Genomic DNA, 26,912 nt, shown 5'->3' on the forward strand with positions numbered 1-26,912 from the left:
ATAACTAAAACTTCAATAAGTTTTCTAAAATAACTGAAAATCTTGCATAGTCTTGAAAATTTCATTAGCCAAAGTGTTTATGCAAGGAAATTACTGAAAGATATGTATTCTTTTTATATCATGGGCTTCATAATATAAAGAATAAAATAATTTTTTGAAAATAACTATAGAATAAAAGTTTTATAAAAGAAAAAATTATTTTCAAGGCTCTAACTTCATCTTACAATACAAATCAAATGTAACTATACATTAATTAGACTGCACTGGTTCTTCCCTTCATTGTAAATATAAAAATAATAGCACAATCCCAACTTTATTTTCAAATTTGAATTTTTAGTATTTGTTTTACAACTGCAAAGCCTTAAAATTAAAGTCAGTAAGGATCAAAATGAATGTTTTCTTTATTTAAATCTTGGCAGCCTTAACTCTCAAAGCCCAGAGATAAAATTTGATTTAAAAGCCCACTAAGAACAATTGCTTAATCAGAAATCTGGACTTCACAATTAAGGAATTTCATCACCCACAAAATATGGGGGGGGGGCCGGGAGGAACTCCTATGGCCACAAAACATAAAAATGCTCATTTTCATTTAACGCTTTGTGGATCAGAGTGAGGGAGAACAAAAACGGGGATTTTTTTTCTTGCTTTACTAGTTACTGAACTCCCTAAATGGTAGCTTTAGAAGATCTTCATCATAAGCACATATTTTTATACACAGATAACATTAGTTTTCTTTACACTGTGATATCCTAGTTGTGGTTTAATCCCAGCTCATATAAATTTCTGAAAATATTTAATTAGGTAACAATTCCATTTTAATAATCTTTGACCCCTAAGTTTACAGTATTTAAAGTAGGATTAGGCCAGCTGATCTGAGTTCATTATAATGCTACCATCCCCAGTGGTCTGGGTTCTATTTGAAAATTAAGAAATATAAAAATTCCAGTCATTTTCACAACCAGGTCTCAAGACTTACCAGGGCCTTTTCCTTCAGCCTTTTTGTCTACATGAAAATTGCCAGCCACAGGCAATTTTGAGCGTGATTATGAGTTATCAAGTTACTTCTCTCTGAATCTTAGTTTCCTGATTTGTGATTTAAGTGAGTAATTGTAAATAACATCTATTTTATAGGATTCTAATAAGAACTAAATACCTTTACCATCATGCAGATGGGATGTCTTCTGACCTGGTTTTATTCAGTCATGATTTGTCTGCATATTAAATTTACTTTATATGTCCCATACCATTTCAGCAATTCTCCTTCATGCCTCTCAATTCTGGTTGGGTGGGTGAAAAAAATAGTTGGAGAGAAACAAGAAACAAATTTCCTTCATTCAAGTTTTCTTTGACATATAATAAAGTGATCAGTTTATTCACCCATTCACAACAGCAGATTTTGAAGAGAAAAGGAACCTTGACTGGAAAATTACATTTAGAATGGAATGGGGGTGGGGACAGCACCAAACAAGGAGGGTCACATGGTCACAAGAATTAGGATGTCTGAAAGTTCCACATAGGAAAAGAAGAGCTAGTAAACACTGAGGGCAAAAAATGGTGGTGACACTACTCTGGAGAGTGAAAGCAGCAGAAATTTTGAGATTTCATAAATAGGGAAAGGAAAATCTATCTCAAGAAAAATTTTAGACGCTTTCTGGGTAAAATGCTATAGAAAACCCTATACTGTGCCTTTAATGGATGAGTAATGGAAGACGTATTATCTGCATTATTCTTTAAAACCTTTGAAAACAGGTTTGTTTTCTTGAATGTGACACAGCAAAGACCAGGCTAAGTGGTCAATTTTAAGTGACTTCCATCACTCACCCATTCACCAGATCTATAACTGAGTGTGCAACCGCTGCAGCCACAGTAGCACGTTTTGCAGGGCTACCCCCTAGAATTCTAGATCTCAGATTTAGTACCAGATGACTCTAAGACACTATAGAACTAAGTCTAGAGTGCATTTTCACCATGCCTGTCAAATTCTTGGGAGTCAGGATGCAATGGATTCAGTACAAGACAAATAACTGTGTGCTATTACGGTTCCTGGTACAGCATCATAAAGGAAAGAGACATTATTGAGTACAATTTGAGAAGTTTCCTTTTGGTGCTGAATATACAAAGAAGTAAATCCTGTATAGCATTATTTATTACCTGTGCAACATATACAGAAAGTCTAAGAAACTTCCTTAGGAAATTGCAAATTGGACATGAATTTTAATCCAACTTACATAGATACCAGATGGGTGAGATAAGGTTGATGGGAGAGATATGCTTGGATGAGTTCAAACACTTTGCCCTTATCTGTTGCCAGAGACCAGATTCTTTAAGGACCTGGCTGCTACTATTGGACTTAGAACAAGCTTTGGAGCCAATGGTACAAGCTAATTACTACCAGAAACGAGAAAATTTTGGAAAATACCATGCTGAGAAAGAGAACATAACTGAGTCATGGCTAGGGCCTGTCAAGAAAAATGCCAATTTTTAAGTTTTCCAATAGGTTGTGAACTCAAATACTTAAAGAGGTTCAGGGTTAACATACATAAGCAAAGCAGGCCTGATTAAGTGGAGTGAACAAAAGAATGTTGTCATCTGAAAGAAGCTACTATTTAGGCCCAACTGATTATGGATGTATTATTGCCATATTGTCCAATTAAAAAAAAAATGCCAGAAGTTAAATTTGGAGGTGAAATTTAATTTTAAAATGTAATTAATTCAATTAAAAACACCAAAACTATGTGTGTCAAACAAAACTCTGCAGCCCAAATATAGCACTTGAACCACCTAGTTCATGGTGGTTATTATACCCCATTATAGGTGGACAGCTGATGAAATCCCTCCAATATGAACATAAACACTTCCCCTAGCTGATCTAGTTGTTATGAAGTCAACATACAAATCCCAAATACTCTTTATTTAGCAGTATACTGTCTTCAGGTAGTGCTGCTATCATTAAAGAAAGAGGTTTCAGTTCCTGTGAGTCCACAAAGAATCCCTGACTTGAGACTTAACAGACATAAGCCATTTTTCTATTAAAATACATTTCTATGTTAACTACAAAGATTTTTATAATAAAATTTAAGTATACAGGCCAAAACCATCCCAACCTCACCAAGATATACCTTTGAAACAACATCTATCTTCTAACAGTTTTCCTCTCATTATATGTAGCTTTATGATAAATCAAGAAGAGTATGAATCTTAACTCTGAAAAGCTTGTTTTCAGTACAATTACTAAAAAAAAAAAAAAAAAACACAGGGCAAAAATTAGAAATGAAGAGAACATAGGAAAAACAACTAAATGCAACAGACTTAAGAAAAGTTACCAACAACAAAGTTTCCCTCTTTTGGGCTTTTATGCAAATGAAATTAAAGATAGTAGGGAGCTCAGAACTGTTATAATCATGGTGATTCATGGACTTCAGAAAACATGGGTTAAGGCTCGGATACATCCAAATAGAATGTTCTCCATATTAGCTTTCTCAGAAACCAGTCTATTTTTTATTTTTATTTTTTTAAAAGATTTTATTTATTTATTTCAGAGAGAGAGAGCGATAGTGAGAACAGGAACACAAGCAGGGGGGGTGGGAGAGGGAGAAGCAGGCTTCCCGCTGAGCAGGGAGCCCAATGTGAGGCTTGATCCCAGGACCCTGGGATCATGACCTGAGCTGAAGGCAGACGATGAACAACTGAGCCACCCAGGCGCTTCAGTGTTTTTTATTTTTATTTTTGAAGAGTTAGAAGGAATGTTAAAAACTACTGCCTTCAAGTCCTTAATTTTACAGAGGGAGAAACTGAAGCTACTTTGTTTAAGTGTAGTTAATGGAAGACTCGAGATGGTCATCTATATTTCTTAAAACAAGCAGCAAAGTTCTATCCTTTGGATTATTTTTGGAGTTTGGTAAGGTCATGATATATATAAAGATGCATATCTGGCCATATGTAACTGAAAGAATTGAAACTACATCTCCATCAAGCCTGCCTGTTGAAAAAGCAGTCCTTTTAGAAATTAAATAAAAATCTGTATATGGGCTTTAAGGGATTAAATAATTAGAAGCTCTTGCCCTAGAAGAGCTTACATTTTATGGGCAAAATCAGAAATGAATATAAAATGACAATTAAAAATATAAACTGAAATATAATTTAGGACAGCATGAGAACTATCACAAGGCAGGTAATTAATTGCCCGAAACTGTATCACATACAGGATATTCAATCTAGCCTTTTAAAACTTATACCTCTATTAGTAAAAATATCTGCCTTTGTAGCATTATTTAGTGGACAAACTTTATTTTTTCAAACTTTAAATATCAGTAAAACAAGATACAGCATCTATAAATGAAACTTGAAGTTAGTGAATACAACTTCTCTGTCTCCAAGAGCACAGTGTTCCCCTGCCTCACTTTTCTATGGTGCTTATTAGCTATGAAGCCCTAAGAGCACTGAGTCCACTGCCTTAACACAGGATATACTGGCCAGCATGAATTTTTATTTAGACACAAAAGTTTCTGATCAAAAACATTTTAGAGTCATAAAATACACTTAAAAAAGAGATAAATGAAAGTTAGAGTTTGTATAAAACAACTCCAAGGAAGAGACATTTAAAACTATTTCAAAGACAAACCAATATTTTTACCAACTTTCTGCTTAGAACAATTAACCGAATAATGATTAGATGATCTTTTAAAAATTTCTAATAGGTATAATTTCTAAACAATAACTATTTGCATTTTCCTGAAACACTTATTCATGAGAATATTGGCTATAACAATTTTAAAGTAAATAATTTAACATATAACCTCCATGTGAAAAGTAGTCTTTCTCACATGAGTTTTATTAAAAGTACCTTCCTACATACTAGTTTCATGCTAAGTTAAATTTACTAACTTCTGTTTCTGGATGGCTTGGAATTAGGATGACCAACTGTCTCAGTTTGCCTGCTAATGAAGTTTCCTGGGATGGAGGATCTACAGTGCTAAACTGGAACAGCTGGGCAAACCGGGACAGGTGGTCACCCTCACTGAAGTAAACTTATGGCCAACCAGTGTTCCCTCTGAGAGCAAAATTAAGTAACATACAGAAACCATTTATATGAAGACAAATGAGATCTGCTAAGGCAACAAGAAATGGAAGGACTAAGACTCCAGAGGGCAGAACATTAAAAAAGTAAGTTAATATTTGCAGCAAATTTTACCTTGGAGGCATCCGCCAATTCTAACAAAGGAAGAAGGTTGAGACTCCAGGCTGCTATAACAGAGCTTTTAATGGAGACCTAGAATGTTGGATTACAAGGTCAGTCTTTCCTTCAGGGCATTTACAGAATTCTTAGGCCTATGTGGGAAAGACTCTGAAAAGTAAAGCAGAGTTTTTGGAATTCTCATGTGTCAAAGATTAGCGTTCAGTACATGCCAGAAGAAGAGCCACTAAAAAACATAATCAAGCTCCCAGTTAAAACACATGGAAGGCCAAGGGCAAACAAGAGATGAACTGAATCTCTTCCAAACTACAACTCAGCCATGAGTTAGCACAGTCACTGATTAGATTAAGGTGATCAGCCATCACTGTCTGCCTAGTGCAGGAGAGAATTTTTTTTTTAACAAAATATCCATATTTGAGCAAAATTTATTAGGCATGCCATAAGACATAACTACATGAACAAAAACCAAAAGAAAAAACAAAAAGAAGAGGAAGAAAAAAAAAACCTCAGATAACCCAAATATTGGAATTCATTGACAATTACCTTAAAATACAATTAATATGTCCAAGACAATAGAGGAAAGGGTAGGTAAAATTAAGAATTTCAACAGATGAATCAGATGCAGGCATTCAAGGGGGAAAAAAAGATCTGTAATTTAGAACTTATCAGATGTGTTTGAGAGCAGATGAAACAGAGCAGAAGACAAAATTAGTAAACTCAAAGACAAGTGAACAGAAATATCCAAACTAAAGGACAGAGAAAAAATTTAATGTAAAAAGCCTTAAGAGTGTAAGAGATCCTTCAGAAGTCTAATAATAAGAGTGTAAGAGATGGGGCGCCTGGGTGTCTAAGTCAGTTAAACATCTGACTTAAGCTCAGGTCATGATCTCAGGGTCCTGGGATCCAGCCCGATGGGGCTCTGCACTTGGCAGGGAGTCTGCTTGTCCCTCTGCCCCTCCTCCTGCTAATGCTCTCTTTCTCTCTCAAATAAATAAATAAAATCTAAAAAAAAAAAAAAAAGAGTGTAAGAGATACCTACAGAAGTCTAATGATAATACATAATTGGAATTCCAGAAGAGGAAAAAGAAAATGGGCAGAATCGATATTTGAAAAGATAACGACTGGGGCACCTGGGTGGCTCAGTCATTAAGTGTCTGCCTTCAGCTCGGGTCATGATCCCAGGGTTCTGGGATCAAGCCCCACATCGGGCTCCCTGCTCAGCGGGAAGCCTGCTTCTCCCTCTCCCACTCCCCCTGCTTGTGTTCTCTCTCTCACTCTCTAATAAATAAATAATCTTTAAAAAAAAAAAAAAGATAACTACGAATCTTCCAAAACTGATGAAAGGTACCACCCTATTTTCAGAAAATTCAGGAACCTCAAGCAAAATAAAAATGAAAATAAAACAAATCTAGGGAAAGTAATCATACTAACACTGCTAAAAACCAGAAAGGAAAACCTTTGCCAACAGGGAAAAAAAAAAAAAAAAAAGACATACTGCTATAAGTCTTATGAACTTCTCAAAAAATGATGGAAGCCTAAAGATATGAAATAACATTTTTAAAGTGCTATAACAGCCAATCTAGAATTCTACACAAAAATATCTTTCAAATTTAACGATAAAATTTTTGGGGCACCTGTGTGGCTTAGTCAGTTGAGCGCCTGCCTTCAGCTCAGGTCATGATCCCAGGGTCCTGGGATCGAGCCCCACATGGGGCTCTCTGCTCAGCGGGGAGCCTGCTTCTCCCTCTCCCTCTGCCTGCCACTCCCCCTGCTTGTGCTCTCTCTGTCAAATGGATAGATAAATCTTAAAAAAAAAAAAAAAAGATGAAATTTTTTCACAGACAAAAACAGAATTTATTACCAAGAAATAGACACTAAAGAAAATATTGAAGGGAGTTCTTCAGGTAATTTCAAAAAAATTCCAAAGAAAAAAAATGGAATTGTAGGAATGATTAAAGAGTAGATATGAAGGTAGATATAAACATACACTGAATACTGGCAGTATCAAGTAATAATTCTAGTGCGGTTTAACAAACGTAAAATTAAAATAAGCAAAAAACAGAAGTAGGTAAATGGAATTACAATGTTCTAAGGTTCTAGAATTAGTCACAGGTACATGTTGCAACCTCTAGTAAGAGACTGCATAAATAGATTAATAAAAAGTATAACAAGTCAATGATACATATTATAATATCTAGTATAACAATGTATAACTAGGATAATAGAAAGTAAAATGAACCAGAAAATTCAAAAGAAAACAAAAAAGAAAGGCACTTAAAACTGCTTGATCACATAGAAAACAATTAGTAAAAGAGTAAATATGAACCCAAATGTAGCAGTGTTACATTAAATATAAGTGGACTACAAACTTCATTTACTAATATTATCATATTGGATAAAAGAACAAAACCCAAGTATATGCTAATTACAAGAGACACACTTTGAAGAATACAGAACGTTTGAAAAGTATGATGGAAAAATACGTATCATACAAATACTAACTGAAGAAAACTCATAGCTAGTCAGAGAACTCCAAGACTCAAAAAAGAAAATCGCACATAGATGACAGTATCTTAAGAAAATAAGGCAAATGGTTTTAAATGTAATAAAAGGAAAATCTCAAAACTCTATCCCTCACTATATCCAATCAAGAAAGTATTGCACTTCAATGTAGCTGATATAAGGAGGAAACTAACTACAGCATGTCAATGGGCCCATCAAATTTTATTGATAATATTTAGAAATATTAGTTGGATACAAGATTTTTACTACATGCCTCAAGTAAGAGGAATGATTTAAATGACAAATTAATAAATATCTATCCCCAGAGCAGGACAATTCATTTATCTACTTAATGAACCAACCATTTCTTATTGTCTGGATTTTGCTTAAATACCCAGAAGCCAGCATACTGCCATGTGTTTGTTAAATGAACAAGGTGGGTAGATTTGAACCTAATGTGTTTGGGCAACCATAGAGCACAACTTGCAAGAAAAGCAGCCTCTGGAGTAGTAATCTGCCATTTGGCAACTCGAGTTTAAGCAATATAGCCAGATTAGGAAATGATCTAAAACAGGGGTCAAACTTTCTGTGAAGAGCCAGATAGAAAGGGGCACCTGGGTGGCTCAGTCGGTTAAGCGTCTGCCTACAGCTCGGGTCATGATCCCAGCATCCCAGGATAGAGCCCGGAGTAGGGCTCCCTGCTCTGCAGGGAGTCTGCTTCTCCCTCTGCCCCTCCCCCCACTTGTGCTGTTTCTCTCTCAAATAAATAAAATCTTTAAAAAGAATACCAGATAGTAAATATTTTAGCCTTGCAAGACATATGGTATTTGTTGCAACTAATCAACTGTACCAAAATTTGTAGCATGAAAGCAGTCAGAGATAACAGGCACAGGTGTGCCTATATTCCAATAGAGATTTATAAAACTTCTGATCAGACCAATTGTTCTCAAAAGTGTGGTCTCTATATGAGCAAATTAGAATCACCTGGGAACTTGATAGAAATAGATTCTCAATTCTATCCCAGATCTACTGAATCAAATTGGAAGGGATTAGACACAGCAATCTATACTTTAAGCCCTCCAGGTGATTCTGAAGCTTAGTAAAGCTTGAAAATCACTTATCTAGGGAGTATGGCATCATGAAACTCATCTCCAGCCACCTCTGTACTGAATGTCAAGATTCAAAATACCAAAGATAAGGACAACTAAACACCCATCCTTAGGTACTATACCCACCTTCACGTTCAGCAATCAAGGCCTAAAAGTGTTTAAGGGATAGAGTGGGAAGGAGAGTACATAGCCAAAAACAAGTTACTACATTACAGATGAGGAAATTGAGCCAACATTTAAATTACTTGTTCAAGGTCTCACAGGCCCTTCTCAACATGCAGAACACAATTCACTTAGTCTTTTTTCCCCACCTCTGCTGGAACTCATACCCTAGATTCTCTTCATCTTTTCTAATTCAGGTGTGAGGGATGGGTGGCATATAACTACTTCAAAATACAGAAGACAAGCCAATAAATTTCTCCTACTATTCCTCTACATTGTGTGTTGATTCTGGCTTTCTTCAACCTCTAACTCTCAGGAATATGTTCGAGTTATAATTGTTTACCAACATAGTAAAATTTCTACCTGTAACAAAAAACTTCCCAGAAGAGATGCTAAAGCCACATAGACGCTATTACTACCTCTACTGACTCGTACCTCTACCAACTCCCCTCATCCCAACCCGCTTCCCAGACTACACACACCTCTTTCGGTCTTGTATTTTCCTGCTGGTTAGCAATATCATGGTCTGCAATGATGGGGGCAAAAACCACCAAGCTTTTCCAAACACCCAATTAGAATCCTATTTTGCCCTTCAATTGGAGAAGCTTCATCAGCCCACTCTCCTAGTTTTCATACTTAAAGGTTAGGGTGAGGTAGAAAAATTGCATATAGAAGCCTAATAGAAAGAATGTAAAAATAAGTCGATTATTTGAAAGTCTTTTCAGGAAGTGGTAGTGGGCCTAACTGCATTATGATGATCATCTGTCACAATATAAGAAATAGAAAAAAAAAAAAAAAAAAAAAAAAAAAAAAAGAAATAGAAAAGATGGGAAAATCTCATTTTTTAAAAAATAGGATTCATGAATTTGCATGTCACCCTTGAGTGGGGCCATGCCAATCTTCTCTGTATTCTTCCAATTTTAGTATATGTACTCCCAAAGCAAGCACAAAGGAAAACCTCATTTTTAAAATAACTTGAATATTAACTTGGAATATATTAGTTCTAGTTGTCCTGAATCCAAAATTCCCTAATCTAGCTCTTAAAGTGAAGTCAAGGGAAAAATAAGATTTTGATATTACATGTATTTATAGAACTCTTCAGCATGAATTATATATTCTAGTTGCATGTTTTTTCAAACTTACACATTTTCATGGAAAATCTTAATATTTATCTATAATTTATCTTTATATTAAACATAATTTTATATTAAAATGTGTATATTGCAAATAAGATGTTGAAATCTTGGCACATTAATGCTTTATAAGTATTACATTCAACATAAATAAAAGAATTCATGTAGCTTTCTGTTCAAGACTGACACCACACACACACACACAATTTCCCTCCTTAGACTCCATTAAAATAATAAAGTATAAAAGGATATAAGCCAAAATTGAAAAGATACAGATATTCAAGAGAGTTCAGGAAACTTCTAGATGCAGAGTGTTGAGGTAGAGCCAAAGAAGACACAGGTAACAAGAGAAGATGCTTCAGCTAACCTGCCCAGGCAGAACTCTGGGGTTTCTCCTGAGTCCAGGTAGCCATGTACAATGGAAGAAGAGAGTAAGATAGGGCAATAACAAAATGATTAACAGGTGATCTATGTGTGGGACAGTCCATTCCCCAAAACTTTATCCCAGAAAAAAAAGTGTGGGACTAGAGATTTTTCTCTAAAGAAATTAAATAAATTACACAGAGGATTAGGTCACTAGGATGGATGTACACAACATATGATAAAGTCCAGATACATGGATATAAACATATATCCATATATGAGACTCTGAAAAGTAGAGAGAAAACAGCAGACTAGCTAGAAACTTGAGACCAAAAAACAAGAACAGTGATGAGTACCCTGGGTTTTCTCTTTTCCATTTCTCTCCTGGACTAGATACTAGAGAAGGCAGCAACTCAGAAACACCAATAAGCACCGACAAGAGGGGGAAAACCAAAAATCCTCCCAAAAAACCTACTTTCTCTAACCAAAAGACAAGAAAAAGGGTATCCTAGCAAAAAAGAAAATTTTAGACAATAACCAATCTGCTCCAAGCCAAACAGCACAGATAGAAACTGCAGCCTCCGTTCCCCACCCCCCTGCCTCAGCAACTGTCAAGTAGACAGCCTAGACTTTTACTCTTGCAGGGACATAATGTAGCATTCTAAATCCTGCTGTCAGGGTGGTGTCGGAGAAGACCATCCTGAGCCCAGAATTTCATCCGCAACTAGCAGTAAGAAGGAATCCCATCCTCTCATTGTTGGGGAGGTATCAGAACCTACTGGAGAGGCAGGACCCTTACCACTCAGTAGTAATGAGAGTACACCCTCACAGTCAATGAAGACCTCATAAGAAGTCTGGTATTTCACACTCATGCTGTGGTAACAAAAAACTCTATCCCTTCCCCCCTGGGTAGTACTGGAGACTAGTCAAGTTGGGACTTTTCACCATTGCTCAAGGGTAACATGACTACCTTGCCACAACATCAGTAGAATACAGGTGAATAGCAGTAATAAGGTGCCCCCTCCCTCTCCCAACCAGGATGGTATCAGCAAAGACCTAGGGGGGAGCCTAAACTCCCACACTTTACCGAGCAATAATGAGACAGCTCCTTCCTTCACCATCACTGGCCATCAACAGAGGCTAAGTAGAGAACTTGGACTTCTATCCTCACCAGCAGTAACAAGGCAATACCATGTTTTATCCACTAGAATCCTGCCAGAAAAGCCCTGTGATAGCACAAGATTTAAATAAAATCCAGTCTTGTAACGTCCAAGTTTCAATAAAAAATATCACACATAATACCAAGAATCAAGATTGCAAACTGAATGATAAAAAAACAAATTTCAACACCAAGATGGCACAGATGTTAGAATTATCAAACAAGGATTTCAAAGCAGCCATCATAAAAATTCTTGAGTAATTCAAACACACTTAATGAAAAAAAATAGGAAGTCTCAGCAAATATATATGATATGAAGAAAAAAACAAATGGAACTTTGAGAACTTTTAAAAAGTTATTAAACTTTATTATTAAACTGGGAAAAAAAATGGGACAACTGAATAGGGAAACAGAAGAAATAACCAGTGAACTAGAAGACAGAACATAGAAATTACCCAATCTATGAGAAAATAGACACCCCCCCTTCCCAAAAAAAGGCCTCAGGAATTTATGGAACTTAAAAAAAAAAAAAAAAATCTGACATTTATGTCATTAGAGACCCAGAAGAGAAGATGGATGGGGCTAAAAAGTATTCAAAAAAGCAATGACTGAAAATTACCCAAATTTGGCAAAAAAAAAAAAAAAAACACACACACAGATTCACAGTGTGACCTCCAAATAGGATATATGCAAAGATATCCATGCCACAGCACATCATATCAAACTTCTAAACGAAGACATAAAACAAAAATCTTGAATGTAGCCAGAGAAACAATGTATTAATTACACTTTTTTTCATCAAGGAGCATGGAAGCCAAAAGGAAATGATATAACATTTTTCAAATACAAAAGAACAGTCAAACCATAATTCTCTATCCAGTGAAAATATGTTTCAGGAATGATGGGGAAATCAAGACATTCTCAGATGAAGGAAATGAAGAAAATTTGTCACCAGCAGCCCTACCCTAAAAGAATAACAAAAGGAAGTTCTCTAAACAGAAAGGAAATGATAAAAAGTGAAATCTACAGGACAATGATGAAGAAATCAAAGACGTAAATAAACAGAGACATTCCATACCCATGGACTGGAACCCTTAACATAGTAATGATGCCAATTCTCCCCAAACTGACACACAGGTTTGATGCAATTCCTATCAAAATTCTGGCAAGATTTTTTTTTTGTAGATACAAACAAAATCATTCTAAAATTTATATGGAAAGGCAAAGGAACTAGAAGAGCCAAAACAATTTTTTTTCTTACCAGTTTTCAACAAGCATTTAAGTCTTTATCTCTGATAACCATTTAAAAACATGGAACGCTTCAAGAATCTGCAAGTTATCCTTGCGCAGGGGCCATGCTAATCTCTGTATCATTCCGATTTTAGTATATGTGCTCTGGAAGCCAGTACAAGCCAAAACAATTCTGAACAAGAATCATGTGAGAAGAATCACTCTACCTGATTTCAAGACTGATTATATAGCCACAGTAATAAAAACTATGTGTTATTGGTGGAGGGACTCAGACAAAGTAATGGAACAGAGAACTCAGGAACAGCCCACACAAGTATGACTAACAGATTTGTGACAAAAGTGCAAAAGATCTTCAATGGAGGAGATACAGTCTTTTCAAACTAATGGTGCTGAAATAGTATCTACAGACAACAAAATAAATCTTGACCTAAACCTCATACCTCATATAAAAATTAGCTCAAAATAGGGGCACTGGGTGGCTCAGTTGTTAAGCGTCTGCCTTCGGCTCAGGTCATGATCCCAGGGTCCTGGGATCGCCCCTCGTCGGGCTCCCTGCTCCGAGGGAAGTCTGCTTCTCCCTCTCCCACTCCCCCTGCTCGTGTTCCCTCTCTCGCTGTGTCTCTCTCTGTCAAATAAATAAATAAAATCTTTAAAAAAAAAAATTAGCTCAAAATAGATCAGACTTAAATGTAAAACTATAAAACTTGTAAAAAAAAAAATAATAATAATAATATAGGAGAAAATCTTCAGGACCAAGGGCTTGGTTAAGAGTCCTTAAACATTACACCAATACCATGGCGGGGGCGGGGGGGACCCAATTAAGATGGGCTTCATCAAAATTAAAAACTGTTGATCTTCACAAGACCCTGTTAAGAGGGTAAAGGCAACAGAAAAAAAAATATTGCAAACCACATATCTGACAAATGACTATACCTAGAATAAAGAACTCTTAGAATTCAACATTGGAAAAACAAACAATCCAAATAGAAAACAGACAAAAGAAATGAAGAAACATTTTACCAAAGAGGAAAAATGGATGAGAAATAAGCATGAAAATATGTACATCATTAGCCATTAGGGAAATGGAAAAAAACATGAGACACACTCCCATAAGAGCAGCTTAAAATAAAAAATAACAATACCAAATGTTTATGAGAATGTGAAGAAACTGGATCTCTCATAAATTGCTGATGAGAATATAAATGGTACAGCCATTCTGGAAAACAGTTTGGCCATTTCTTTTTTTTTTTTTTTTTTTTTTACGATTTATTTATTTATTTGAGAGAGCGAGAATGAGAGAGAGAGAGTACATGAGAGGGGGCAGGGTTAGAGGGAGAAGCAGGCTCCCCGCCGAGCAGGGAGCCCGATGCGGGACTCGATCCAGGGACTCCAGGATCATGACCTGAGCCGAAGGCAGTCGCTTAACCAACTGAGCCACCCAGGCGCCCCATGGCCATTTCTTTTTAAAAAACTAAAGATAAACTTACCATTCAACCCAGCAATCACACTCCCAGGCATTTATCCTAGAGAAATGAAAACTTTTATCTGTATAAAAACTTGTACACATTGGTTCATAGAAGCTTTATTCATAATAGCCAAAAACTGGAAATAATCAAAATGCCCTACAATGGGTGCATAGCTGCAGAAACTGTGGTACATAAATACCAGGGAATACAATTCAGTAATAAAAAGGAACTGCTACATACAACAACTTGGATGGATCTCAAGGAAGTTATGCTGAGTGGGGGGGAATCCCCAAAAGTCATTACCTGTATGATTCCATTTAAAATGATAAAATTATAGAGCTGGAGAAGAGATTAGTGATTGCCAGGGCTTAGGGATTGGAGGGGAGGGGTGTCCATAGAAGGCTAAATGTTAATTATAGGACAGCATGATGGAGAACTTTCTGGTGATGAAATAGTTCTGTATCTTGACTATAGTGGTGGTTACACATGATAAAATGGTACAGTATTACACCCACATGGTGCTAATATCAAATTCCTGGTTTGGGTTATACTATAACTATTTAAGATGTAACCACTGGGGAATAAAAATAAAAATAACTATCAGATAATACACAATAAACTTCTAAAGGACTCCTTAGGGGAAATGAAACACCCATCTATTAAACCTACTTAAAATAAGTCAGTCTGCTCTACTATTTTTTTTGGCTTGTAAAGAGAAACAGGTTTTGAAAACACCTTGCTGATGTTTCTAGTTGAGAAATGTCAATAATGGTATAAAGTAAAAATTGCATTGCTTATGTGACAGCATTAAATAGTTAAAATCAGTATTAAAATGTACCTAGATTGACTGCACATTGTCTTTCTTCAGAAATTAAATTGATTCCATAGTTAACTGTAACTAAATCTAAATCCTTATAAACAATTCTAACACATCTCTTCAAACTACTACATATGTAAAATGTCATTTTTGTTATGTAAAACGTTCGTAACACCAACAAAATGGAAGTAAAATGAGGCCATTAAAAAGAAACAATTCCTCAAAAAAAAAAAAAAGTTATATATGTGTTTGAGATATTCCAGAATCAGTAAAAAAAAAAAAAAAAAAAAAAATATATATATATATATATATACAAATACACACATCCCTCAACTAGTCAATATTTAATATTTTAATAATACACAATCTTAATGGATATGTAAAAAGTACTTTCACGGTCTGTTATCACCTAAAATAATACATCATATAATTTTCAAAAATGTGTTCTTTGACTTCTAACCTCTGCTCTTCTTTAGAATTACCTGTGAGGGGGGGAAAAAATGAAGATTCATATTATACCCAAGGCAAATAAAACAGAATTCCTCAACAAAAAGTTAGATCATCTTATGTGCATAATATGCAAGACTGAGTTTATAAAACCCAATTTGGAAGGTGATTATGGAATCTTTTGCCTTATAAATGGTCCTAGACTTCCCCTAAAATAGTCCACTTCTATCAAAAAATGTGAAAAAAGCAATTCTCAAAATCTGGTTTTATAGTCACTTCTGACTGTCAATTTCTTCAAATGTAAGCCAAAAGTACCCAGATCAGTGGTTCCCAACTTGAGGTTTGTAGACAATTTAGTAATCTAGGGAGTTAAAGAATTTTCCAAAAGTCAAAAATCCTATTATAAATCAGGCATTAACAACTATAAGGCAATACAAATCCACTGCAACACCAAATTTCTTATATTTGAGCTAGAATTATATCAATTTAGAGACAAAGACTAGTCATTATATTCTTAAAATTTTAACTCATTAGGTAGACAATTTTCAAAACATATAGCCCATGAGAAAATAAAATAAAATCAGATCTTTAGCTATAAAAGACTGGAAGCAGTAGACCAGAATATATCCAGAAATTTTTTTAAAGAACTTACCTACTTATAGGTAGGTAACTACACCTATAATAAAAAACCTAAATTTAAAATACGCACATATACTCTACAAGCTCTTAAGCCTTACTTCTACCTAAAAAAAAAAAAACAACTTATATTGCCTTTAATAGTCTAGAAACATATTGGAATATAAGCAAAGTTGAAGCCCCTAAAAAAGTACCAGGGCATACACATTTCTAAGCTTCCACAAAGACCATCAAATAGGTCTATATCCCAGGCCAGTACTTGTACTTCTCTGGTTCTACATGTTAGCATGAGCACTACAAAAGAAAGTACGACATACTCAAATTTGCTGAGTATATTATGCACCCAAATCTTTAAGATGCTAAGTTAAACAGAGTTCGACAAGTTTATTTACCTCTGCTTCTCATAAACTTTCATAAACCTTACATAACTATATTTAAAGATGACAGCATTGCGGAAGGCTGGATAAGAGGTACATGGGAACTCTATTATTTTTGCATCTTCTGTGAGTCTATAATTATTTCAAAATAAAAAAAAATTAAACAAAAGTCTACAAAGAGGTAGACTGTCAAAAATAAATCGCTCTCCCACATCATCCCCCAGTCAACCATGGTTGCCAGTTTCTTGCATATTATTTTAGAAACAAAGCTCTCTATATAACATTGTGACTATTCAAAGAGATACAGTAGGTCATCTAAATTTATCTGACCCCCAAAACTTTTTTGGTGGGCCATCTATTAAAATCAAATGAAAATAATAATCTTGGAGACATATTTAGAAAAAACCATCCTAGGCATCATATTCTTACATTATATAGAAATACCAGTAAGAAGCAACTTTCTCCGCTTATATAAGTGATCTGATTCATAAGTCACTCAAATCTCAAAACAAGTAATTAGGAAAACTTAAAATGATCAAGAAGTTTTCATAAATTTCAAGGTGATAAACCTTCTCAACTATATACAGCCTACTATAAATCATACAGGTTAGCAGCCAAACATTCATTTCCCTTAAGTAATGATAAAGCAGTGGCCATAAATCTTTCCATCAGAAATCCATAATATATACATATAGAAAAAGAAAATCTCCATAATTAAACCCAATAACATAAAAAGCCAAACATCCCCCAGCTGTAGGCAGCTGCCTAGGTTGCCATGTACCTAGGCAAGAGTTACACTGCTAGGGAAACAGCAGCTGATAACTGGTTAGCATCCGTGCCAACTCTGTTGTTAACTATACCAGGATGCCAGCATAATTGTGGGGGGGGAGCAAAACATCAGTCAACAAAGCTGAATAAGGAATCCAAAGCAGACAGAAATGATATACTAGATGATATTTTTTTAAGTTAATTCTTGCTCAAGAAAAGAAAGTCAGATTTTACCTTTGCTGCAGCCTGTACATGCTCCTTTTTAATGACTCCACACTTATTCTCAAAAGCATTCATTCTGGACTCTTCTGCTAACCGATGAACAAACAGTAAACAATTCAGATGCACCTTTAAAAGAGAAAATTCGAAAGGATTTTTAAACTCAAACACTGATGCTTTGAAATAATGATTTTTAAAAAGATTCCAAAATTTGCTGTAAATTTACTAGTGTGCTTAAGTCAATTCACTTTTATTTAAAGTAACACAGAATTCAATTTACTATAAGTCCAACGTAAATTCCATACAAAAGAGACTTAGTTACTGCAAACATAAACCAAGGCTATATATAAGGCTGACCAAAGGCCATAGATAATAACATTATTGTAAAGCATAATTACAAAGCTTATGTAGGACTCTATTAACTAGCAAATATTCTTGCTTCCAATTCCAAATAAATTTAAATTCATAATGGGATTTCCCCAAAATTTAAAAACAAAACATATCACCAACTGTTTAATGCTAATCATCTCTCATTCTACAATCCATGGGTTGAAGATTTTTTAACCAGATATTTAATTTGAAATAATCTATTCAAAACCATGTTAATAATTGAAATGTTAACTTTACTGGAGTGAAAAGTATATATATAAAGGTCAAGTTACATGTCATCCAACATATCAAAATAATCATATCTACTATTAATAATCTTTGAGGCTCTTAAGAAATTAAAATGGATAATATAAGCAGATAAATAATAAATATTAATTATTTAGGTACAATTAGATAATATCTTTAATATACTGGTGATTTATATATTACATGTTCTTTGCAGTTAGAATACTCATCTAATATTCACTATGTGTACTGCACACAACCACTCCCCCACAGTTTACTAAACATTAAATAACTAGGTAATGTGGTGTTTTAAATTTAAATATTATGCAGAAATCTTTAGTGGATGGTTATAGATGTTGAAGAATGTTTTACTGATATCTGGAAAAAATAGGACTTTGGGAATTTAAATTTAATAAGATAACCTATGGAAGACATCTTCCTTTGGTACTTTTTTGATGCACGGTCTTCTTTAATTCTTACAAGAACTCTAGGGTAAAGCACCCAATTCTGATTATGTAATACCATGTTATTCAATTCTTTTTTAAACTTCCAAGGACATCCCATTTCCTATTGCAGCAAAAACATTCCGTAACATGGCACAATTTCCTGTTAATCTAGATTTCCTACTTCTAAAGATAAATAGCTTCCAGATATGCCCAAGATAAATTCCAATACTAAACCCCACTTGACTAGACTTTTCCAGTTTCATCTCTCAGCTTACAGTTCTATAGTAAGTCTTTTGAACTTCTTTCCATATTCAAATGAAACCTTGCCTACAGGCATTCTACTAGTTTGTAAACTTCTCTGAAAAGTCAAATTCCCCCCAATATCTGTTATGCACCCTGAACTTCCTACCACTGCACATACTACATACACCATGCAGCAATTTCTCATGTCTTCCTCAATCAAATACAAGGATAAGAACTATGTTTATCTTCCCCAACATTACATCTTCAGTGATCTTTAGTCCATGACACAATACGTAGTCAACAATTATCATTGCATGAACAAAAGATCCCTCCATATCTCCCCGAATTAGACAAAAAAAAAATTTTTTTAGTCAATCCCAAATAAACCACACCCACTGTTTTAGAGAATTGATGGGTGTTGGAGGGGAGAGCAGTGGGGGGGGGGATGGGCAAAATGGGTTTAGAGGTATAGGAGATACAAGCCTCCAGTTACAGAATGAATAAGCCACTGGAATGAATAAGTCATGGGAATAAAAGGCACAGCTTAGGGAATATAGTCAATGTATTGTAATAGCCTCGTATGGTAGTGGTAGCTACACTTGTGGTGAGCATACCATACAAACTTGTTGATCACTATGTTGTGCATCAACTATACTTCAATTTTGAAAAAATGAAAAGGGAAAAAACAAAAAAAACCACACCGTTTTGAGACTTAGTTCACCCTATTAACCTATATGGAAAGTCTTTTCCTCTTCATAAGCATGAGCCATAGGTACTGAGACAAATTAATATTACTTTTTGACTGTCATAGAATTTTTTTAAGCAACCTAATCCTCTCTCATAAAACTGTTAATTGAGTGGTGCCACTCAAATGCACAAACTAAGGTTTTTTGGGTTCTTTAAGATTTATTTATTTTAGGGGCACCTGGGTGGCTCAGTAGTTAAGCAGCTGCCTTCGGCTCAGGTCATGATCCCAATGTCCTGGGATCAAGCCCCGCATCAGGCTCCCTGCTCTGCGGGAAGCCTGCTTCTCCCTCTCCCACTCCCCCTGCTTGTGTTCCCTCTCTCGCTGTGTCTCTCTCTGCCAAATAAATAAATAAATAAGATTTATTTATTTTAGAGAGCTCGTGGGGGGCAGAGAGAGGCAGAAGGAGAGAAGCTCAAGCAGACTCCCTGTTGAACACAGAGCCCCAAGTGTGGCTCGATCTCATGACCCTGAGATCACAACCTGAGCCGAAATCAAGAGTTGGATGCTCAACCATCTGAGCCACCCAGGCACCCCTGCACTAAGGGTTAAATTAAAATAGTCAAAACAAAAACAAATTTTAAGGTATTCAGCTAGACATTCAAACTTGAAAAAGGCCATTCCATCAAAAATTTACTTGGGAAAAAAAAATCACCTTGCTTGAAAGGTAAATCAAAAGATAATTTACAAAGAAATATCCATTCCTTAACAGTGTCAATTGACCAAAACACTGGGCCAGTCTGATTTCCTCCTCCCTTCATCATAGGACTTTTGAGTTTTACATAAACCATAAGCATCCAGATATTTCCTCAGTGAGAAATCTGAAAACCAACTGAGCCATGAGAAAGCTGAACAATTTATTCAGATTAACAGATGTACTCACCAGTACTGGCCCTGGAGATATACAATCAAATAAAGCGTAAAACAAAACAAAAAGCTGGTGCAAAAGAACTATGAAATAACATAAATTATGAGTAAAATGTTAGAAATAACAATCAACCCACATTAGTTACAATGCATTCCCAACATTATTTGTACACTCATAATATTCAAAGTATTATGCCGAACATTAGAAATACAAAAAATTCCCAACTCAAAGTTCCCATCCGATGAGAGAACCAAACCCATAAGAAATTAAAGGCAAACATGTGACAATAGAGGATAAAGATAAAGTTGGTTCTCAGATTAAGGAAGACTCAGGAAGTGGCTGGCATTTGAACTGGATTTTGAAATTGGAGTTTGCCAAGTGGAGTAGAATGAGGTCATCTTCAGGCAAAGAAATACAATATAACAAAAGACAGCATAAAAGTAGATTAGTTTTGTATTAAAGATAATGAGAGACACAAAAAGGAGATCTGTATGGTTCCTTCCTCTCAAAAAGCTGCGTACCACACCGGGAGACAAAACGACATATGAAACTTACAGAACAGTGTCAGAGTCTCAATAGCTAAATTCTATGATGTAACTCTTATACTGCTATCAAAGTTCAGAAAAAAAGAGATCAAAACAGACCGCCTTAATTGTAGAGAAGTTTATGGATGATGTGGGACAATTGCCTGGGTAAGATTACGAAGTGTCAAAGGTGAGCAGGAAACCATAAGCAAAGAAACCAGGGTGATGCATGGCATATACAAGACAGTAAGAGAACCAACGCAAGTCAAAGATGAGCATACAACCTAGGAATAGGTGCCAACAGAAAGAACTTCCTTTCCCCTACCACTGCAACTCCTTTTCTTTCCCACACCACCTGGATCCCAATCCCACTCCACAATAGAGCCCAGGTGTCCATGGATCGCTTTGAGGCAGACAGCTGTGGATGTGGGAGGACTCTACTTGAGAAATTTCTGCCAAACAATCTATACCAGCTGGTAATCTCCTAGATATTCCTGAGCAGGTACGTTTCCTCTCCATTTAGAACCCCAGCTCCAATGAAAACTCCAGAATAAATTCCTGAAAATGTTCTGCAGATCAATTTCATTTAATCCAGTTCACTTAGGTTACCTTTATCACCACTGGGCGGGGGCATTCAAAACAGTAGGCACAGGTTGACCCTTGAAAAATTTTTTTCTTTTTATTAATACAGTACTGTAAATGCATTTCTCTGTGATTTTCTTAACATTTTCTTTTCTCCATCTTACACTACTGTAAGAATACAGTATACATTTACAAAATACGTGTTAATCAACTGTTTTATGTTATCAGTAAGGCTCTGGTCAACAATAGGCTATTAGTTAAGTTCTTGGGGGAGCCAAAAGATATACACGGATTTTCAACTGTGGGGGGTTAGAGGGGTCATTCAAGGGTGGTTCAAAGGTCAACTATATTGTCTTTCCCTACAGGGTTTAAGAAATGAAGGGCAGGAGACAGTAGAAGAACTACATTTCCAAGAAAGCTGTTTTGGCTTCAGAGACCAAATAATGGAAAAGTAAAGACAATTCTATAGTAGTGTAGCAAAAAGAAATGCTGCACTTGCAGGCAACAGATGGGAAGGCAGTAGTGAACTTGGGGAGGCTGTAGAGAAGAGAGTTGGAAAAACCCAATGTAGCTTAAGAACAGATGGATAATGCATTTGAAGACATTCTCCATGCCCTATGCCCTGGCTACCAACAATTCTTTACCTTGATTTCCTGGAAATTAGGTGCCCACGTATAATGGCTCCTTTATTCAAAAAGCTCTTGTGACAAAAGGGAGGAGGTGTCTCTTATGGTTTAAACGTAGGGAAAGAGTGTTTATTCTGCTAGAGAAATACATGTTCCAGGCATTCAACATAAAAACTCCAAATTTATTTCAACACAGAAATATACAGTGGTTTAGTTATGGCTATTAAGTGAGCATTATGCTGCAGGAATTATGAGTCAGATAAACAAGCTTTCGTGGTTTGCCTTGAATATTCACTAACAGGTGCTCTATTTGTCTAGGAAAATGAATTCACAGTTGAAAACATACTAACAAGTAAACTTGAATTAGGGTTCTTTAATAACTAAGCTAAAGTATGGGAAATAGGGAAAGATGTTTGGTTAACAACATAAAAAAAGGAGGAAGGCAAAGAAAGAGGCACCCACGTAAGAGGCATGTCAGTAATGCCTTTTACAATAGTTCAATAAATAGGACCTTGCCTGAATTCAAAAAGTTATTTTTTTTTAAACTGTATCTTTCACAACTTTCGCAAGTACACTAAGCGCAGTACCAGACTATGCTCTGGAAAAGTGATATTTAAAAGCCATAAGCAGAAACTTAAGTTAGTTTTCCCCCTTAAGATGATATGGCTAATAGCCTCCCGTTAAAAAAAAAAAAAGGTCCGGATATCTACATTTCAGAGGGCCCCAGGCAACTAAGCGTCAGGAATATGAACTGACCAGTCAGGCGGGGGCAAACCTGCCTCGTCATTGCTGGAAACACCTTAAACGTAGGCCTGACGGTGCTAGGGGTGGCGAAATAAAAGCTGGGGTTTATTTCCTCTACCTCCCTCTTGCTCCACTCCCAGCCAAAGAAGGGACAGAATCTCACCAATAAGTCGCCACTTGTCTCTAGGCGAAGGTGAGGCTTCTGTCGCTTGAAGACGCGCTTAAGAAAGCCCCGGGGAGCCTTCCGTTTTATATGCTTTCTCTGCGAGACTGTGGTCGAGAACGCCATTCTCTCCCTCAGGCACCAGCCTCCTTAGCTTCCGAGATCCTCCCGGGACTGCACAGAAATTCACACCGGAGTCAACAGCAGGAACAACTCAGCCGCTACGCCGCTTCTTCAGGCCCCAAAACCCCCGCCCAAACGTTTGAATCCGCCGCCGAAAGAGAGCGCCCGGCGCTCGGTAGTGACGTCAGCCTGGCGCAAGCCCCGCCCCCGGAGTGCCGGTTGTTCACAGAAAACACCCTCGGTGGGGACCCTGTGATGTCCTTAAAGGTCCGAGGCTTCCTTTAATCGCCATTTGTATTGTACCTGCGCTTTGGAAGTATTTCTCCTGTATTTCACAGGAGTGTTGAGAAACTGGAAAATGCTGGCATGCCAAGGCAGTTACACTTATTCTATATATTGAGCCTAATACCGGTGGACTAAGAAGTAGATGAATAGAAGTTTGTGATGTTTTATCAGGATTCCTAAAGAACCAATGCCTTCATAGCAAGGCATGATTTTCTAATATTAATAGCTAACAATTTACACTTTTACGTAATTTCACTTGATCTTACTTGAAGTCCTTTCATGATTCTAGCTTTTTTGCTGTTTTTTTAGAAACGCAGCTCCCTTTCATGTTAAGGCCCCTGCACTTAACCTTGCAATTACTTCAGATATAGTTTAAATGCTACCTCTTTGAAACCCTTGCTATTTCTCCAAGCAATTAACTTTATCTATCTTCTGTGCTATCAGTACAAGTAGTCCCTAAACTTCATTATGTATCAGATGAAGCCCCACTCTGAGGGTTTCTGATTGAATAGAAATGTATGGGACTTGAGAATTTGCATTTCTAACAAGTAGGTCCTGTTGGTACTCCTAGTTTGAGGACCGCACTGAGATCACTGTGATGTTCATTGTAATTATCTATGTTATACTATACCTGTAGTAATTATTGTGATTTCAATATCCACACAGATGATCCTTCCACTATCTGGCCTCCCATTTCCAAGACCTCCTCTCTGCCAATGATGATATCTTATCATTCACACCTGCAGTCGTACACTAGGGCATATCGTTACCAAATACCATACCCTTCCATATTCTCAATCAGTTGTCTCACTCTTCAACCTCATCTATCTTTTCAACTCACTCCTTCCAGTGTTCCAAATCCAATAATTCTTAGATGCCACTTAGATGGGATAGCAGTCTCTTTCTTTCTATCCCTACCAGGCCACCAACCCTTCTCTACTCCTTATTCTCCCTCCTGTGGTCCATTGTGCATTATTAGAATATTCCCTTGCATTTCTCCTCAGCTCTCTAGCCATCTCCAGCTAATTCTCTTCCCTAATCAGACATGCATATCCAATTCTCCACTGGACTGGAATTTTAAGTCATCTTAAATTTAACACATCCAAAATTAGCTCTTGATAAGTCCCTATATCCCAAACCTGCTCCTTACACCAACTTCCCTATTACAGCTGATGGTACTTCCATTTTTCCAATTACTCAAACTAAAATCTTGGAATCATCCTTGGCTCCTCTCTTTTTATCACCCCACACTGAATCTTTCATCAAATTTTGTCAGTTCTATTTGCAGTCTCTGATCACTTTTGGCCAAGTCACCATCATTTCTTACTTGGATTATTGCAACACCCTCCTGACTGTGCCTCAGCCTGTTTCTCTTTATCCTCAAGAGAAGAGCCAGGTTTAACTCAGATTATGTCACTCTTCTCCTCAAGCCCCTTCCATTTCTATCAAAATAAAAGTTCCTACAATGACTTTTGAGGCCTTACCTGCCCTCCAAGTACAAACACACTTACAAATGCACAATGAACCGTTTGACCTTATCTCCCACAATTAAGCAACTCACTCTCCTCCAGCTGTATTAGCATCCTTGATAGCCTTCAGATACACCTGAAATCCATTAAATACACCAAACACTCCCCCATCAGGTGCACTTACTATTCCCTCTGCCAAGAATACTTTTTCCTCATTTATTTGCATAAGCGTCTCTATCACTTCCTTCAAGTCTCTGCTCTGACAAGTATCAGAGAGACCTCCTATTTAAAATAGAAACTCCACACATGTATACACATGTATACCTAGACACACACATATACCTAGACACACATGTGCACATACACATACACAGGTCCAGCAGTGTGCAAAAGCTGACTTATATTCTCAGCACTGTGTTCAGTGACATTAGGTTGGTAGCCAAAAATATTTACACCACTGGAATTGGCAAATACACAAATCAGGGGTCTTTGTTTTTGTTTTCTGGAAAGAAAGTTGTTAAACGTTTACCAACATAACACTGCACATATCCCTGCTGAGATGAACATCCTAACCCTCCCTGTGGTTTATTTTTCTCTATAGCACTTTTCATCATATAATATATGCTTCTACATATAGGAAAATGTTACTGTAGCTTTATTTATTATAGAAATAATTGGAGATAGTTGATATTCATTAAGAGGGGAATGGAAATACCTATTGTTGTATGTATTAGTTTCCTAGCATGACTGTAACAAATTACCACCAATTTAATGGCTTCAAACAGTACAAACTTACCATCTTTCAGATTGCAGGTCAGAACTCCTAAAATCACCGTGTCAACAATGCTGCCTTCCTTCTGGAGGCTCTAGGGGACTGTCTGTTTCCTTGACTTTTCTAATTTCTAGAGGCCATTTCCATTCTTTGACGCAAGGCCCCTTCCTCCATCTTCAAAGCACATCAGTCTACCTTCTATTTTGATCAGCACATCTTTTTCAGACTTTGATCTGCCAGACTTCTTCTAAGAACACTTGTTATCACACTGGGCCTACCCAGATAATCCAGGATAATCTTCTCAAGATCCTTAATCACATCTGCAAAGACTCTTTTGCCAAGTAAGGTAACATTTTCAGATTCTAGAGATTAGGACATGGCTATCTTTAGGGGGAGGGAGCATTATTCTGCTTACTACATGATCTCTTCCTGGACTTGATTCTAGAGTAGAACTGTTCAATAGAACATTCTTCAGTGATGGATATGGTCTATATCTGCTCTGTTCAATACAGTAGCAATATGTGGCCATTGAGCATTTGAAATATGGCTAGTGTCACTAACAATATATTTAAATGTCATTTACATTTACATTTCCTAGCCACATGTCACTAGTAGCTACCATATTGGACAGTGCAGTTAGAGCAAACTAACAAGTAATTCCAACAAGTAATTCTCTTTGACACTTTTGTAGGTGTATGGAAGCCAGGGAACAGGATTAAAAAGGACTTTCAATTTATCTGCATTTTTCATACTTTCTACAATGAGAACACTTTGTTTTTAAATTTTTACACATTTGAAACAATAGTTAAGCAGAGTATGACGGTAATAATTGTATTTATCCCTGTAGTGAAGCATGTCCCTATATATTATCTTATCTGATCTTAACAAAACTATGGTATTTGTAGGGCTGGTATGGGGTGTTATTATTTCTTTTTTCTTTTTTTTTAAAGATTTTATTTATTTATTTGAGAGAGAGAGAATGAGAGAGAGCACATGAGAGGGGGGAGGGTCAGAGGGAGAAGCAGACTCCCTGCCGAGCAGGGAGCCCGATGCGGGACTTGATCCAGAGACTCCAGGATCATGACCTGAGCCGAAGGCAGTCGC

At 36.4% G+C, this 26,912-nt stretch overlaps 1 protein-coding gene and 2 non-coding genes across 3 annotated transcripts; all 3 read right to left on the reverse strand.

Annotated features, from left to right (window-relative positions):
- Positions 1-9,813: 9,813 nt before the first annotated feature.
- On the reverse strand, positions 9,814-9,915 carry LOC116634795. Its single transcript, XR_004300037.1, has one exon. It is a non-coding gene; the product is annotated as a U6 spliceosomal RNA (small nuclear RNA).
- Positions 9,916-12,927: 3,012 nt separating this feature from the next.
- LOC116634854 lies at positions 12,928-13,031 on the reverse strand. The gene has a single exon (XR_004300073.1). It is a non-coding gene; the product is annotated as a U6 spliceosomal RNA (small nuclear RNA).
- Positions 13,032-15,488: 2,457 nt separating this feature from the next.
- CENPW (centromere protein W) lies at positions 15,489-23,424 on the reverse strand. The gene is made up of 3 exons (XM_032408320.1): positions 23,160-23,424; positions 17,619-17,732; positions 15,489-15,638 (listed from the first exon to the last, which is right to left on the reverse strand). Exons 1-3 carry the CDS (start codon positions 23,283-23,285, stop codon positions 15,612-15,614), a joined length of 267 nt encoding a protein of 88 aa, XP_032264211.1. The 5' UTR covers positions 23,286-23,424; the 3' UTR covers positions 15,489-15,611.
- Positions 23,425-26,912: the final 3,488 nt, after the last annotated feature.

The sequence above is a fragment of the Phoca vitulina genome, unplaced genomic scaffold, assembly GCF_004348235.1.
Source record: "Phoca vitulina isolate PV1807 unplaced genomic scaffold, GSC_HSeal_1.0 scaffold9, whole genome shotgun sequence".
NCBI classification, from domain to species: Eukaryota; Metazoa; Chordata; class Mammalia; order Carnivora; family Phocidae; genus Phoca; species Phoca vitulina.

Coding starts and splice junctions, on each gene's coding strand:
- CENPW (XM_032408320.1), bottom strand. CDS start 23,285: ATGGCGTTCTCGACCACAGTCTCGCAGAGAAAGCATATAAAACGGAAG. Junction 17,733..23,159: donor AGACAAGTGGCGACTTATTG/GTGAGATTCTGT, acceptor TCTCTTTTAAAG/GTGCATCTGAATTGTTTACT. Junction 15,639..17,618: donor ATGTACAGGCTGCAGCAAAG/GTAAAATCTGAC, acceptor CCCCCCTCACAG/GTAATTCTAAAGAAGAGCAG.